Here is a 12,709-nt window from a genome sequence, read left to right as displayed (position 1 = left end):
ATCTACCATCCAGAAGCAGTCGCATCGACATGCGGCTGATGCACCTCCTATTATCCTGTATAATTCTCTCGCGGATGATGATTATCGTTTCATTGTAGACGCGTGACGTTCCTCACGCCTCGTAGATCCAAACGGGATCAGGATCAGGATCGGGATCAGGATCAAAGTACTCGCCGGGAGCTTTAAAGCACCGATTAACCGTACCAGAGGAGAATTAACCCCGGAACGGTAACGGAGGGTGGTTAAAAAACACCTGACGCGAATTCAAATTTACCGCCGCAAGAGGACAGTCTTTAACGTTTTTTACGACTCAAGACACGTCAATCAATTTTTGACCACTTTTTTGTCCAAGTTTTTAGCAAAAAGTTTTTTGGACTGCGTGGTTTCTTTTTTTTTTTTTGCAACGAAAAAACGCACCCTTCGTCAATTTTTGACCAATTTTTTCGAACTCGAGTGAAAAGTTGTTTCGGCACGCGTGATTCTTTATTTTTAAAAAAAAAAAAAACGAAGAAAATGAGACCCTGTAGGACGTTTAACGATACGATGTACCCGAAAGATGGAATTTACAAGATTGGGAAGTTTTTTCACGCCCCCCGTCACTGAAAGAGGTGAAAAAATAATAAATAAAACAACTTTACCGTTCTAGGGTGAAAAGCGACTCTAATCGTAATATTTTTCATTTATTTTTTTTTGGCAAATATTTAGTTGCGGAAATCCAGTGTTTTCAAAAACAATGCAATGGCATTTAGAATCGTTTTTTTATCCTCCTCTTCGATCGTTAATCGAATCTAGTCGAAAAACTTCGGTTGTCGGTATACGGTGAAAAATCTAATCAGAGTAGATTTGAGGATAATGGTTGGTTACAAATCGATGCATCTCATTGGGTTTATCATAAGATAGAAATTTTTGTATACTTGAGCTGCAAGTATCTTTTTTCAATATAAATAAGTGAAAAATACCGGAGTTATCAACGAAAGCTTAAGTGTCGATGCTGCTTTCGAGATCACTGTGAAATTGTTGAAAATCGGATTGTGGATTCGATCGAATTGATTTTTAGATCGATCATTTTATTCTGAAGACTGTTTGATAAAAATGCACTGAAAAAGTTTTTCTTTTTTTTTTTTTTTCTTTTTTCGAATAGTCAATTCGACGTTATCATTTATTGGTCACAATTATTATCGAGTACAATATTCCAAAACTAAACATTTAACGATACCGACACGATAAAAAAAAAAACAAAGTGTCCCAGTGAATTTGTAGAAAATAATTTTCCAAATAAAATGAACCATTTTAAAGAGAAATCGAAGAATATGAAATAGATTTTGTTAATATTTTCAAACGATATCAAACAGAGCATCCTTACATTAATGTATTTTCAAACAGATGTTCTAATAAACTTGATAAAAGGCTTCAATGTTTTTTTTTTTATTGCAAAAACCAACCACCTCAAAATAGTATCAGAATTAAATTTTAATCGTAACGAGGGAGTAATTATATAAATGGGACAAGGTTTTTTTTATCAAGAAAACAAACGAACAAAAAAAAAAAGATCGGGTAAAACATGAAAAATTTACCGCAACGGTTGAAATTCTATTTCAAGTATGCATATAACACAGAAGTACATCCTTTTCATTGAAGCTACGCAGCCGCGTGTATGAAGTGAAGGGACGTGCATGAACGAATTATTTATTTGAAACGTTCCGTAGTACAGCACAGTTGTCTCGATGTTTTCATTGATTTGGCGTAACCGCGAGCGTTCGATATCTTGTGTCTGTTTTTTTTTTTTTTTTTTTCTCTCCCTTTTTTCCTCGTCACTGATAGCTTATACTCGATTCTAGCCAAGTGATTAGGTGCAACGAAATGAACCTATCAATTGATGAAAAAACGTGGTCAGATAATCGTTTAGTTTTCATAAAAAATGTTGTGAAGAATTGCTTTTTACTAATTTGAATATATAAGAAGACTATAATTTGGGGGAGGGGTTGAAATTCTGAATTTTAAAAGTTCTCAAAGCAACAAATTTGTGGAGTTTTTTTTGTGCCGAAACTCGAAGTAGAGAAATCAAACTTTGACGAAACATCAAAGTTTCGAATTGTTCGAAATTCAACGTTCGAAGTTCCGAAAGTGCAAAAATTGAAAAATTTCAAAATCTGAAACATCGAATTTCCGAATGATTGAAGATTTTCAGTTTTATGAATTTCTGGCTTGGTGAAATTTCACCACGTTGATTTGGATTTTCGATATTTTTGTGTCAGGAATCCTGGTCATTCTGATTGTTGGTCTTTCTGATTTTTTGTACCCACTCGTTGTGCGAGTGTATTTTAATATTCGGAATTTTACTCAGTCGAAACTTTATTGTTCGGAATTTTGCTCTACCGGAACTTTATTTTTTGGAACTTTGCTCTGTCGTAACTTGAATTTTCAGAATCTAGTATTTCGGAACTCCGATCAGTCGAGCCTCCGAACATTCAAAACTTTGTTGTTTCGTAAGGTTTTTATTTCTTCGCTTCAAGTTTCGCCACCGAATAATTCGGAATTAGGTGCTTTCGGAACTTTTCAAATTCTGAACTTCAACCCCGCCCTTGTGACTTTACATAACAACAGTCTTCATTCTCTCAGAGACGTTTCGACTTTTCGAGATTAGCTCAATCCTTAGTAACAACTTCTTATTATACCTCGTTCACACAGAAGAATCAACTCGAACCTATCGTACAGGTGTGATTAAAAATTGACGAATTTTTGTTAAAAGACGCTTTTTTATCAGGGCTGACATTCGAATTACCGATGAAATCATGGAAGAGCCGTCGAGGAGTAAAATGAAAGGGACTAAAATCGACTAAAACTGTACACACATGCATATAAATTTACGTGTATCGGAAGGTTAATTTTACTTCGGTGAAAGACATGCAGTGCCTGAATCGCTGCGGAGCGTGCCGGAATTACTTCCGGTTATCAGATGCCGTCCGCAGCCACGGCATGACGTTGCTGTTGCTGTTGCTGCTTATGACGATACTGATGCGGAATCTGAAGTCATTTGCCTGTCAGTCATTTTGCCGAGGATAACCGCTTGTGTAAATCTATGCTGGCGAGGGTAATTTTAATTCGGCATGGCTGCAGTCGCCGGCATTTATGGAATTGCTGACGATCGTCACGGGAGATTCATCGAGCATCGACATCACGCGTGAGTCCCAAATTAAGGGTCCCGTTTACACGATCGATTTTAGCAATAATCTGATTATATTCATCCAACTAATTTGTCACCGTAATTGAAGCGAAAATTGTATGGTTGTTCGAGGTAAAAAAAAAAAAAAAATTAAGGTATTTTGTGCAAACAATCTAGTGAACTAGACGAGCAGCGTATTAAATACATTGAGAAAAGAGTTTTTTTATTATTAACAAACGTACATATCTGCACACGGCAAATAAAGTTCTTTGGTTATAATTATAAAATTTTAATTGAGCCAAGTAACAATCGACAGAAATTATTCAACGGTTAACTTAATCATTTTTGGATCAACTAAAATTTTATAATAATAACGAAACACTTATTTTCACCGTATCGAAATATGCGTTTGTTTACAATAAATAAATTCTTTTCGCGGTGCAGTTTTTTGTAATACATTTACAGATGTAATCGTAACGATATTCAAGCCGTTGTTGTGATGGTAGCTGAATGAGAAAGTTATTAGAATTTTCTAACAATCCCCCAAGCGCAGAAAGGATTTTTGATTTTACCAAATATCGTGATCAAATATGACGATAGAAATATTTTTCTTGCTTCAAAGATTTGTCATTTGTTTCAGAAAAAGAGACTGAAGCATGATTATTCATTTGAATTAATGGAACATTTTTTTCGACATATTTTACCGCTTTATTCGATAAATCCAACAAAATCTCTTTTATGTGTATAAAAAATACAGTTTTTTTTTTTTTAACAGTTTTATGTTTTTATCCTCCAGATAGAAACAGTTGGACAAAAACAACTGCGACAACAACAACGTTATCATCCTCTCGAAACTGAATATTATCTAGAATTTTTCGAAACTATTTTCATATCAAGAGTTATAAGCATTTATTAACAAATGCTGAGCTTAAAAATTTGTGTTTTTCATAATTTTTGAAGCTATTCTGGAAAGGTAAATATATTTTTTTTTTCACGTGAAAAATTAATTTCAAATAGCCTGTAAAATTAGAAATGAGCACGAAAATTACACGCAACTTTTTCTGACCACTTTATCTGGACTTTTTCGACTTGGAAATATTCTTTAACGAAGAGACAGTATTGAATGTATTTTTTTTTCAGCCAAGTATTGAATCTGTTGACAAACTCCATCTCTTGAGAAAACAAAAAAAAAATCCCTCGTCCGAAAATTTCGTAATGAATTTTTTTCCGAAAGGGTTGAAATATCAATGATCAAAGAGGGGAACAAAAGAAATTTATAATGGCTACATTTGGGGTGGAAATTAAACGCAGATTTTTTTCCCCCAGCTTAGATTCTCTGACTGTACGTAGAATGCTAGGAAAACGAGGAAGTTTGAGGCTGTTAGCAGGCATTGACCATATATATGTGTATATATACATATACCGAGCGAAAAACTGTTTCGTGACATAAAGTATTTATTACACTACACAGGTATAACCTTGTATGAGGTGCCTGTGCATATCAACGATCGATGGAAATTGACGATACTGTTGAAACGGACTCGTTTCACGAAATCAATGAACTATTTTATTCCGGTCTTACAAGAAAGCTTGTTGGCCAAAAATCGTTCTTTTTTTATTAAATTTATTACCGGATATGCACGCGTTGCATAATCTGCAAATCATTATTTTCCCAAGTCGCGAAAATCTCGGAATGGAATTAAAAAAAAATTTTTTCTCGTAAATATTGGTATTATAGAAAAAAGCTTTCAACAAATATCCATCCTTCGTTTCAAATCGTTTCAAAATCGGTAAAAAATCTAGTCGATTCTTCCAATTTTACTCCATGATAAAATATTTCGTTGTGAAGACCATTCTCTAAAAATTTACTGCAACAATGTTTTGTTTTTATTTTTCAACAAGTGTTAAATTTGTTTTCGTGAATTTGTAGAATGAAATTTTAAATCATTTCAAAATAGTTAATGAATCAAGTTGATTCGTTCGATAGAGAATTGAAAATGAAATTGAAAATGAAAATGAATATCGTTGGAATTACGAAAAACGAGGTACGCGTAACTATTTTGCACTATTTTCGATCCTTTTTTGGTAATTGCGACGCAAAATCAGTTTCTTCGGTTTGCTCCACTTTTTTAGTTAAACAAGGCTTTAACGTCAATTCATCGTTGCACAAGCGTTAAATTTTCGCAACACTTGCAAGAAAATATAGTAACGTATACTAGACTTTCCGGTAACAGCTAGAAAACTAATTTTCATTTTCTACCTAGAACTATAATTTTCGATTTTGGTAAAAAATGAAAATAGTTAAGGACCGAGCGGTAACCGGAACTAAAAATTTCTCCCAGTGTAGCGATGTTTTTCTCATTATGTCAGCATGGTTGGATATTCGATTTAAAAACATTGCATGAATATTCAGGATGATGAAAAAATGGGTAACATTGAATTAACCACTGAAAACTGAAATCAGACCTGTTACAGTGAGTCTGTAAAAACATATTATTCCGTATGAAGTTTCCTTGTTGGGTTGAAATAACCGTAATTCAATTCGGCAATAAAGATTCCACGTATTTACCGACCGGCGCCAAATTTCAACGAAACGAGTAACGACGGCGCCGTCATCGTCTGCTTCTCTTCTTTACGGAAAAAGTAATAATATTGTCTCTTCACCAAGAAACTAGCATCTCGCGTCTTGCGAATCTCGCCGTAAAACGAGACGCTGGCGTCTCGACGTCTAGGATCGTGGATCCTGCAACCGTTTTTTTTTTTTTTTTTTTTTTTTTTCCACGAAGCCTTATACATGCAATTAGCAGGGCAAGGTTGACCGGGTCCGAAATGTCAAACGAAAATACCGCGAAACATGCTTTAACGTATTTATAAGGATTGGTTCAATTGATTATTCCTGCAGTTGCTCTTTGGTCATGTGGGAAATGGAACACCTGCGGCCTCGCTAATTTCATGTTTCATTTACAAGGCGTGAAAATTTTTCGCCGAGACTACCATCCCAAAATGGAATTTTCATAATACAGGTCAATTATGTCCTAATGATCAAAATAATAATACAAACTTTAGCATATCCTTTTTGCGTCCCTCCAGATCCGTAGCTATCTAATTATAATGTTTAAGTAATATGCTTTTTTATTTCATGTTCCGACCTTTCACGGAGGGAAAGGAATTCTTGAACCAACAAGATAGATTTTCTTGGAGTTCATTCGCTTCGATATGTAGACTGCGGTTGGACAATTTCGATTCAATTAGTTTGTCAGAATGATTTAGTCAAGCGAATTCCGTGATTTTCTTGCCGCGATCGAGTGAAGTATCGATTCGAGTGAAGATTTTGATGTGTTTCCAAAATTGAGTCAACTAAGTATCATATCATTTCAAGTTTATGCATTGTTCCTCCAATTCTCACGTTCGTTGACAGAGATATTTAGGTACTTTAAATAAAATAAGTGCATGAATACAGCCAACGGATAATTTAGATAGATTTGAAACAGGTAGAGGATACATGGATGGTAAGCGTCAGTGTACTAGTACTATAAACGGTCACTAGGCGGCGAACCTTCTCGCTACGGAAGTAGCTTCAGGGATTGTTACAAAACTGGCTAGTCGGCTGGTAAGTCAGGTACCGATAACGGGAGACAGAGTCATCAGTCGTATTACGAACGAAGAAGGCACGATACCAAGTTTTGAGTCATCGGCATTGATATTGTCGACAAACAATGAAAAATTATTGACACATGTGTCTCAATCATTTCTAAGAGTACAAATTTTCAGTAATCAATATTATAAATTATTATTATTCCAAGAATACGTTTGGTGCGCTTGTATAACTTTGATGTTCAGTCGATACGGAAGATTTTTGTAACAACAAATTTTATTACCAGCTTCGATTATTGAACTCTTGACTCAACCAAACATGAATTAGAGAAAAAACTTGATTTGTTTTGATTTCTCAGTCATTTCAATCGCACATTTTCTTGATACAAAATTGACATATCGCTAGAAACTCGCATCATTTTGTCTTGAATAAATTGATAGTCAGCGTGATCATTCAAAGGCTTGATTCAGTTCTTTATGTAAACGTTTGAAGAGGCGCGAAAATATAATATCGATGATCAAAACATTGAATTCTCAGCGACGCAAAAATTCGTACGATAGAAATCAAAAAGGTAAAATGTAGAATCGTCAAAACGTGTAGATAATCGTCCGAATGCTGATATTTTGATTTCCTATATTTTACCTTTTCAAATTTTGACTTCTCCGTATTTCGACACTTCATATACGAAATGGATTATCGCGTTTTTGATCCTTTTCAATATTTACACACCTTACTCGTAAGATTAACTCTACAGATAAATATTTCCGACCGGCGTCTTCAGCTTTATAAAATATTCATATTCCCGGGTTTTTTCGCGGCTGATTGCCGGCTGCGTATAACATGCGCAAATAACTAACCTCAGCCAAGGATTCGGGGTCAAGTTCGGAGGGTGCTTGCAAGCCCAATCGCAGTTTCTTACTGCAGGCTTCCTGACAACCGGTCAAGGAAACATCGGAAATCGATGTAGCAATGAAAGTATCCAAAAACGGTTGAAACTAATCGTGCAAGCTGCCACTTCGATTTGGTCAATTATTAACAACAAATATCCAACTTATAACAGAGTGTTTGAGTTACCAGAAAATCCTGTTAATAATGGTCCAAGTTTTTGTTTGGAACTGTAAAGAATATTTGGTAAAAGTAACTATTTAGTATGACTATAGTTGTCAATGCTGCATTTTATGATCATTGCAACGTCTCGCTTGTTTGTTTAGTTGACTCTAACGTGTTTTTTTTTCGGTTAAACAAGGACTTAGGATTAATTTATTCTTGTACAACTGTAACTGTAGCTGGAAATTTCATTAGGTAGAAAATTCGAAATTTTCATTCGCGTATCGATACATACCAGCTAATTGATTTCTACCACGATGCTAATCTATCAATCGGCTGGAACTGTTTTGTCAAAGCTGATTATAGGAAGATAGAGACTGTGTAAATTTTTTCGAATTGATTAATTATCGCGGAGGGATCCTCAGCGCTATTTGCAGAATCATATGCACCAAACACGTGTGGAAAAACAAATATTAGTATCAATTTAATTCAACTCTGTTTTACAGACATGATAATTTAATTTCCCCATTTCCTGGCGGATGTTGCAAAGTATTTTTGAAAAAAATAAAATAAAATAAAACAACAAATAACAAAATAAATAAATAAATAAATAAGACACTTGTCCTGCACCGAATATAACTCTTAGATTTTTCAACGTACTCATTTTTACGAAATTCAAATTACATAAGACATGTACAGGTACTATCAAAAATTTGGAGGAAATTTTCTTGTACATTTCCACTCGATACACGTTTTTGAACTAAAATTCAATTCATGCATTGGCGAATCACCGTTTCTTATGAAAATTACTACACACTTTGAGATTCTGGCACTAATAATTGAAAAAATCAAAACCACCCGCTGTTTTGTAACCAAATTGATGGAAGTCTTTGTATTGGATTATAGGATACACGTGATTATTGTTCTAATAATGATATACTCTTCATTTTTCAACCAGAATTGGTACTCGAAAAATTTATAGTAAAAAGTTTTATTTAAATTTTATCCGAATCGATCTCCTGAATTTAGGGCATATGTATATCAAATTTTCGATATTCACACCCAAAAACGCGTTGAAAAATGCTGGAAAATTATTCGGTGAATGAAATTAAGCGCGTAATGTTTCTCGATGAGAAATTCACTAGCTTCATAAATCATCTAAGAATGCTGAGGCACAGTTAAAAATGTTTTTTTTTTTTTGTACATTTACTAATCTACATGTATAGGAAGTTTTATGCACAAACGGTACATTAAATTGACGATAAATTTGTCAAGTCAGGTTAAAATAATTTTTCATCAATTTAGTATCAATTTTACTATACACTGTAGATGGAATTTACTGATCACATTAAATAATTGGCAAAAATTAAGGGGAACAAAAGTTTCAAATGTTACTTTTTATTCAAATAAAATTATAAAAAAAAAATGTTTTCAGTAGAAATGATGAGTAAAATGAAAAACTATCCAGTGGATATTTTGATGTGTTTCACAAACAAAAAAAAATTCGACAAATTATGGGAAATACAAATAAAATATAAAAGAATTCCTTTTTTTAATCATGGCTGCAAAATTATCATTCCCGTTACTTAATTTTCTTATGCCCACGTTCAGTACATTTACAACAACGTACAGCAAAATTTAAAATTAACAAATAAATTTGGGTTTATATCCACAAGTTTAATGAATTTAAAAATCGGTTGATAATTTTTTCAAAATCTATTTCATTGTTTCAAGACTTCTTTTCCATATCCATCCTAATTCGTTTTCCCTCTTTCCTCTCCTTCTCCCTGAAATTACGACAACAGCGCCGTATCCGGAAAATTCACAGCTCGAACCCATTTCCCGTTACGTCACGTTACCACACTTGAAGTGTGACGATCAATCAGACCGAAGTTGTCGCCCCGTTGCATAATGTCTTTGGTCTTGCGGTAATTGATGCATTTCGTAACTTGTATTAATTTGAAATCGTTCTTCACGTGGTGTGGAATTGAAATTGAATCGTACCTTTCAGATCGCTGCGAACATACCACGGACAAATATACCTGTATAAAGACATTACAATTACCTCACACAATTATCAAAACCGTACAAAAATTCGCGGAAATTGCGCGTGTGCAGAAGAATGATTGCGTGAAATGAGGTGGAGGATATTAATTACAAATCAACTTTTTGTGTAATGTAAACGATTTTCCGTTAAAAAAAAAAAAAAAAAAAACGATTTTACATAATTGATTATACTATAATATATATACAATATATTCATATCCCTTTCCCTTCGAAAAACTAGTTTATAAGTTTTAGTTTAAAGGGTGATTCATCGGGTTTGAATTTTCAAAACACCCCAACCGAAATATCTCGAAAACTATGCAAGTTGTAAAGCTGTCTCTGCTTTCATTTTGTAGATGATCAAATTTTCTAAAAAAAAAAAGTTCAAGCCTATTATACACCTAAATGCTCATTTTGTATTCGACACGAACGTTCAAAGTTGAATTCATTGAATAAACGAATGAAATTGCTCATTACCTTCTAAATTTGTATCTCACTTGTGTTCTAAGCTGATAAAAATAATGTCACGTCTTAGTCGCGACTTTTTCTTGAAAAAAATTTGATTATCTGCAAAATGAAATCAAAAAGAGCTTCCAAACTCGTATAGTTTTCGAGATATTTCAGTCGGAGTGTTTGAAAAATTCAAACCGGATGATTCACCTTTTAGAATTTTGCTACCGAGTTCCGGTTTCACGAGGCATCGTTTGAGGTTAAAAACTAAGTTTTTTAAGGATGCGTAAAAACTAAAAAAATGAAAAATTCAAAAAACCGGCCCAATATATATATATATATATGTATAATTATATATATATAGGTTAGGTTAGGTCAGATTATGTTAGGTTAGGTTATGTCACGTTAGGTTAGGTTAGGCTAGGTCATGTTATTTCAGGTTAGATTAGGCTAGGTCATGCTATTTCAGGTTAGGTTAGGTTAGGATATGCATATATATATATATATATATATATATATATATATATATATATTTTAACGCGGAAGAAAAGTTGGCCGTGAGTCAGATCGTTTTACCGTGAATATGGCGAGTTTGATGACATATTACTGAAAAAAGAACATTAGGCGGATACCGAAATCGCTATCAAATGATACCAACTTCTTCTCGCGAGACGTTATACAATATCCTTCTTGGCATCGTTTCCTCGGGTCTGGAAACTTTAGATATTGACCTCCTGACACCGATGTGTGTGCACTCGCTTCTTCCAACTTTTATTGCACTTTGCCTCCTCGAATTCAATTTCTCGTCAAGAAACTGCGGTAATTAGACCAACGTTATTATTTACAGTGAAATTTTTTTCCGTAAACAAATTGCGCATGTAATATTATTTCTTTGTTCATCGAAGGACTTGATTTCCAATTGCCGGATCAATTTTACAGGCTGTCATTCGCTGTCAAGATTCATATTGAAACTGCGTTGAAAAGGTTTTCCCTCATAAAAGTATCACAGATATTTTAAATTTAAAACGGATGGCACGTTATTATGTTGGCAAGTTAAAAATAAACAGAATTTCACGTACATCGTTCGGAATTTATAAACTGACATAAGTATATAAGGTTAGAAGAATAGCTTCTACGCTGTGTTTAATTTTTTTTTTTTTTTTAATTTTTTTTCTTGTGTTGGTATTCCTAATGATAAACAACCTTTGTGGAAAAAATTGCGAGTCATCTTTTTTCCTAATTACAGAAAAACAGATTCTTAAAGAGAAGCACTTAAAATTCTCTGTGAAGATCAAAGTGAAAAATTAGAATATTATTCATGCCCCATCGCAGAGAACCTTTCGGAAATGTTGGGAAAAGAGTTTCAAGAAAATTCGTTTATACATTGGTATTTCACAGTTATGACTGAAGAAATTACACATTTTTGAAATTCTGATACGAAAAAAAAAAAAAAAAATCGTTTTTTTACTGGAAATTACTAAATGGAATTTCACGTTTCGAATACATTTTTCGAAACTTGGCTCAGAGACATTGTCAAATCATCGAATTTTGATAGTTTTCTTGATTTTACATCCACCATGTTGGTTCCCCTACCTTGGATTTCGAAATTATGAAATTCCGACTTCAGATTCGTGATCAGCGAGCCCAAAAACCCCCGAGTAAGAAAATTCAGGTCAAAATATCGAGTTGAAAAATGTGTGACCGAAATGTAACGTTAACGAGTGTTAATTAATTCCCGCAGAAGCTCCGGAGTCGTTTCATCTTTCGTTAAGGGTGAATAAAACCTTCGCCACCTGCAAGATGGGCTGTGTTTTTATGCTGCGGCCCTTTTCCAACCTTGGCTTAGATACTTCGCGAGCTGATATTTGCATACCTGCCAAGTATAGTTGGGTTCATGGGTATTTCTGCGGCGGTGATATTCGTACGGTGTGCATTGAATATTAATGAGTAGGCTGTAACAACACGTCGGGTAAATTGAAAGAGGATTTTACACGGTCACGTTGTAATTTGCAACCGTGAACGCTTCTTTCGTATTATAAAGGACTACGAGAATAGCCGCTGTACAACGAAACTAAGGATCAAAGGGTCGAAATTAATTGGCGTGCGAAAAAATTACACGATCCGAGGAAAAGAATCATTTACTCCGGTTGCAGGAAAAACGATATCGACGATTATTTTTTCATCGTCGTGGTAGATGTGAGATGAAAAATTAAACGATCAATTTCCGGGGTAAATTATACCTCGATAAGCAAATTTTTAAGTTCTATCACAGTTTGGTGTGTTTAAAATTATATAGATCGAAATTTACGTGTGTTCCAACTAATAAGAAGCATTGAACAAGGAAAATGTGATAATTGGAAAAATAGTGGTGCAGTGAAAATGAAAATAAACTATTCAAAATTTTAAGT

General features: G+C 34.1%; 1 protein-coding gene across 12 annotated transcripts in view; it reads left to right on the top strand.

The window, feature by feature from the left end:
* LOC124309076 (potassium voltage-gated channel protein Shaker) overlaps window positions 1-12,709 on the top strand; it is a 259,541-nt gene that overhangs the window by 173,240 nt on the left and 73,592 nt on the right. The window contains exon 1 of one of the 12 annotated variants that reach the window (XM_046772331.1): window positions 2,727-3,181. The exons of the other annotated variants lie outside the window; for them this stretch is intronic. Within the exon in view, the coding sequence (XP_046628287.1) occupies window positions 3,108-3,181 (74 nt within the window). The 5' untranslated portion in view covers window positions 2,727-3,107. Of the gene's footprint in view, window positions 1-2,726; window positions 3,182-12,709 lie in introns of those variants that run through there. 12 annotated transcript variants of the gene reach the window in all.

The sequence above is a fragment of the Neodiprion virginianus genome, chromosome 7 (genome assembly GCF_021901495.1).
Source record: "Neodiprion virginianus isolate iyNeoVirg1 chromosome 7, iyNeoVirg1.1, whole genome shotgun sequence".
Taxonomy (NCBI): Eukaryota; Metazoa; Arthropoda; class Insecta; order Hymenoptera; family Diprionidae; genus Neodiprion; species Neodiprion virginianus.
The sequence above is the reverse complement of the archived record's forward strand: the minus strand, read 5'-3'. Positions and strand labels throughout refer to the sequence as shown.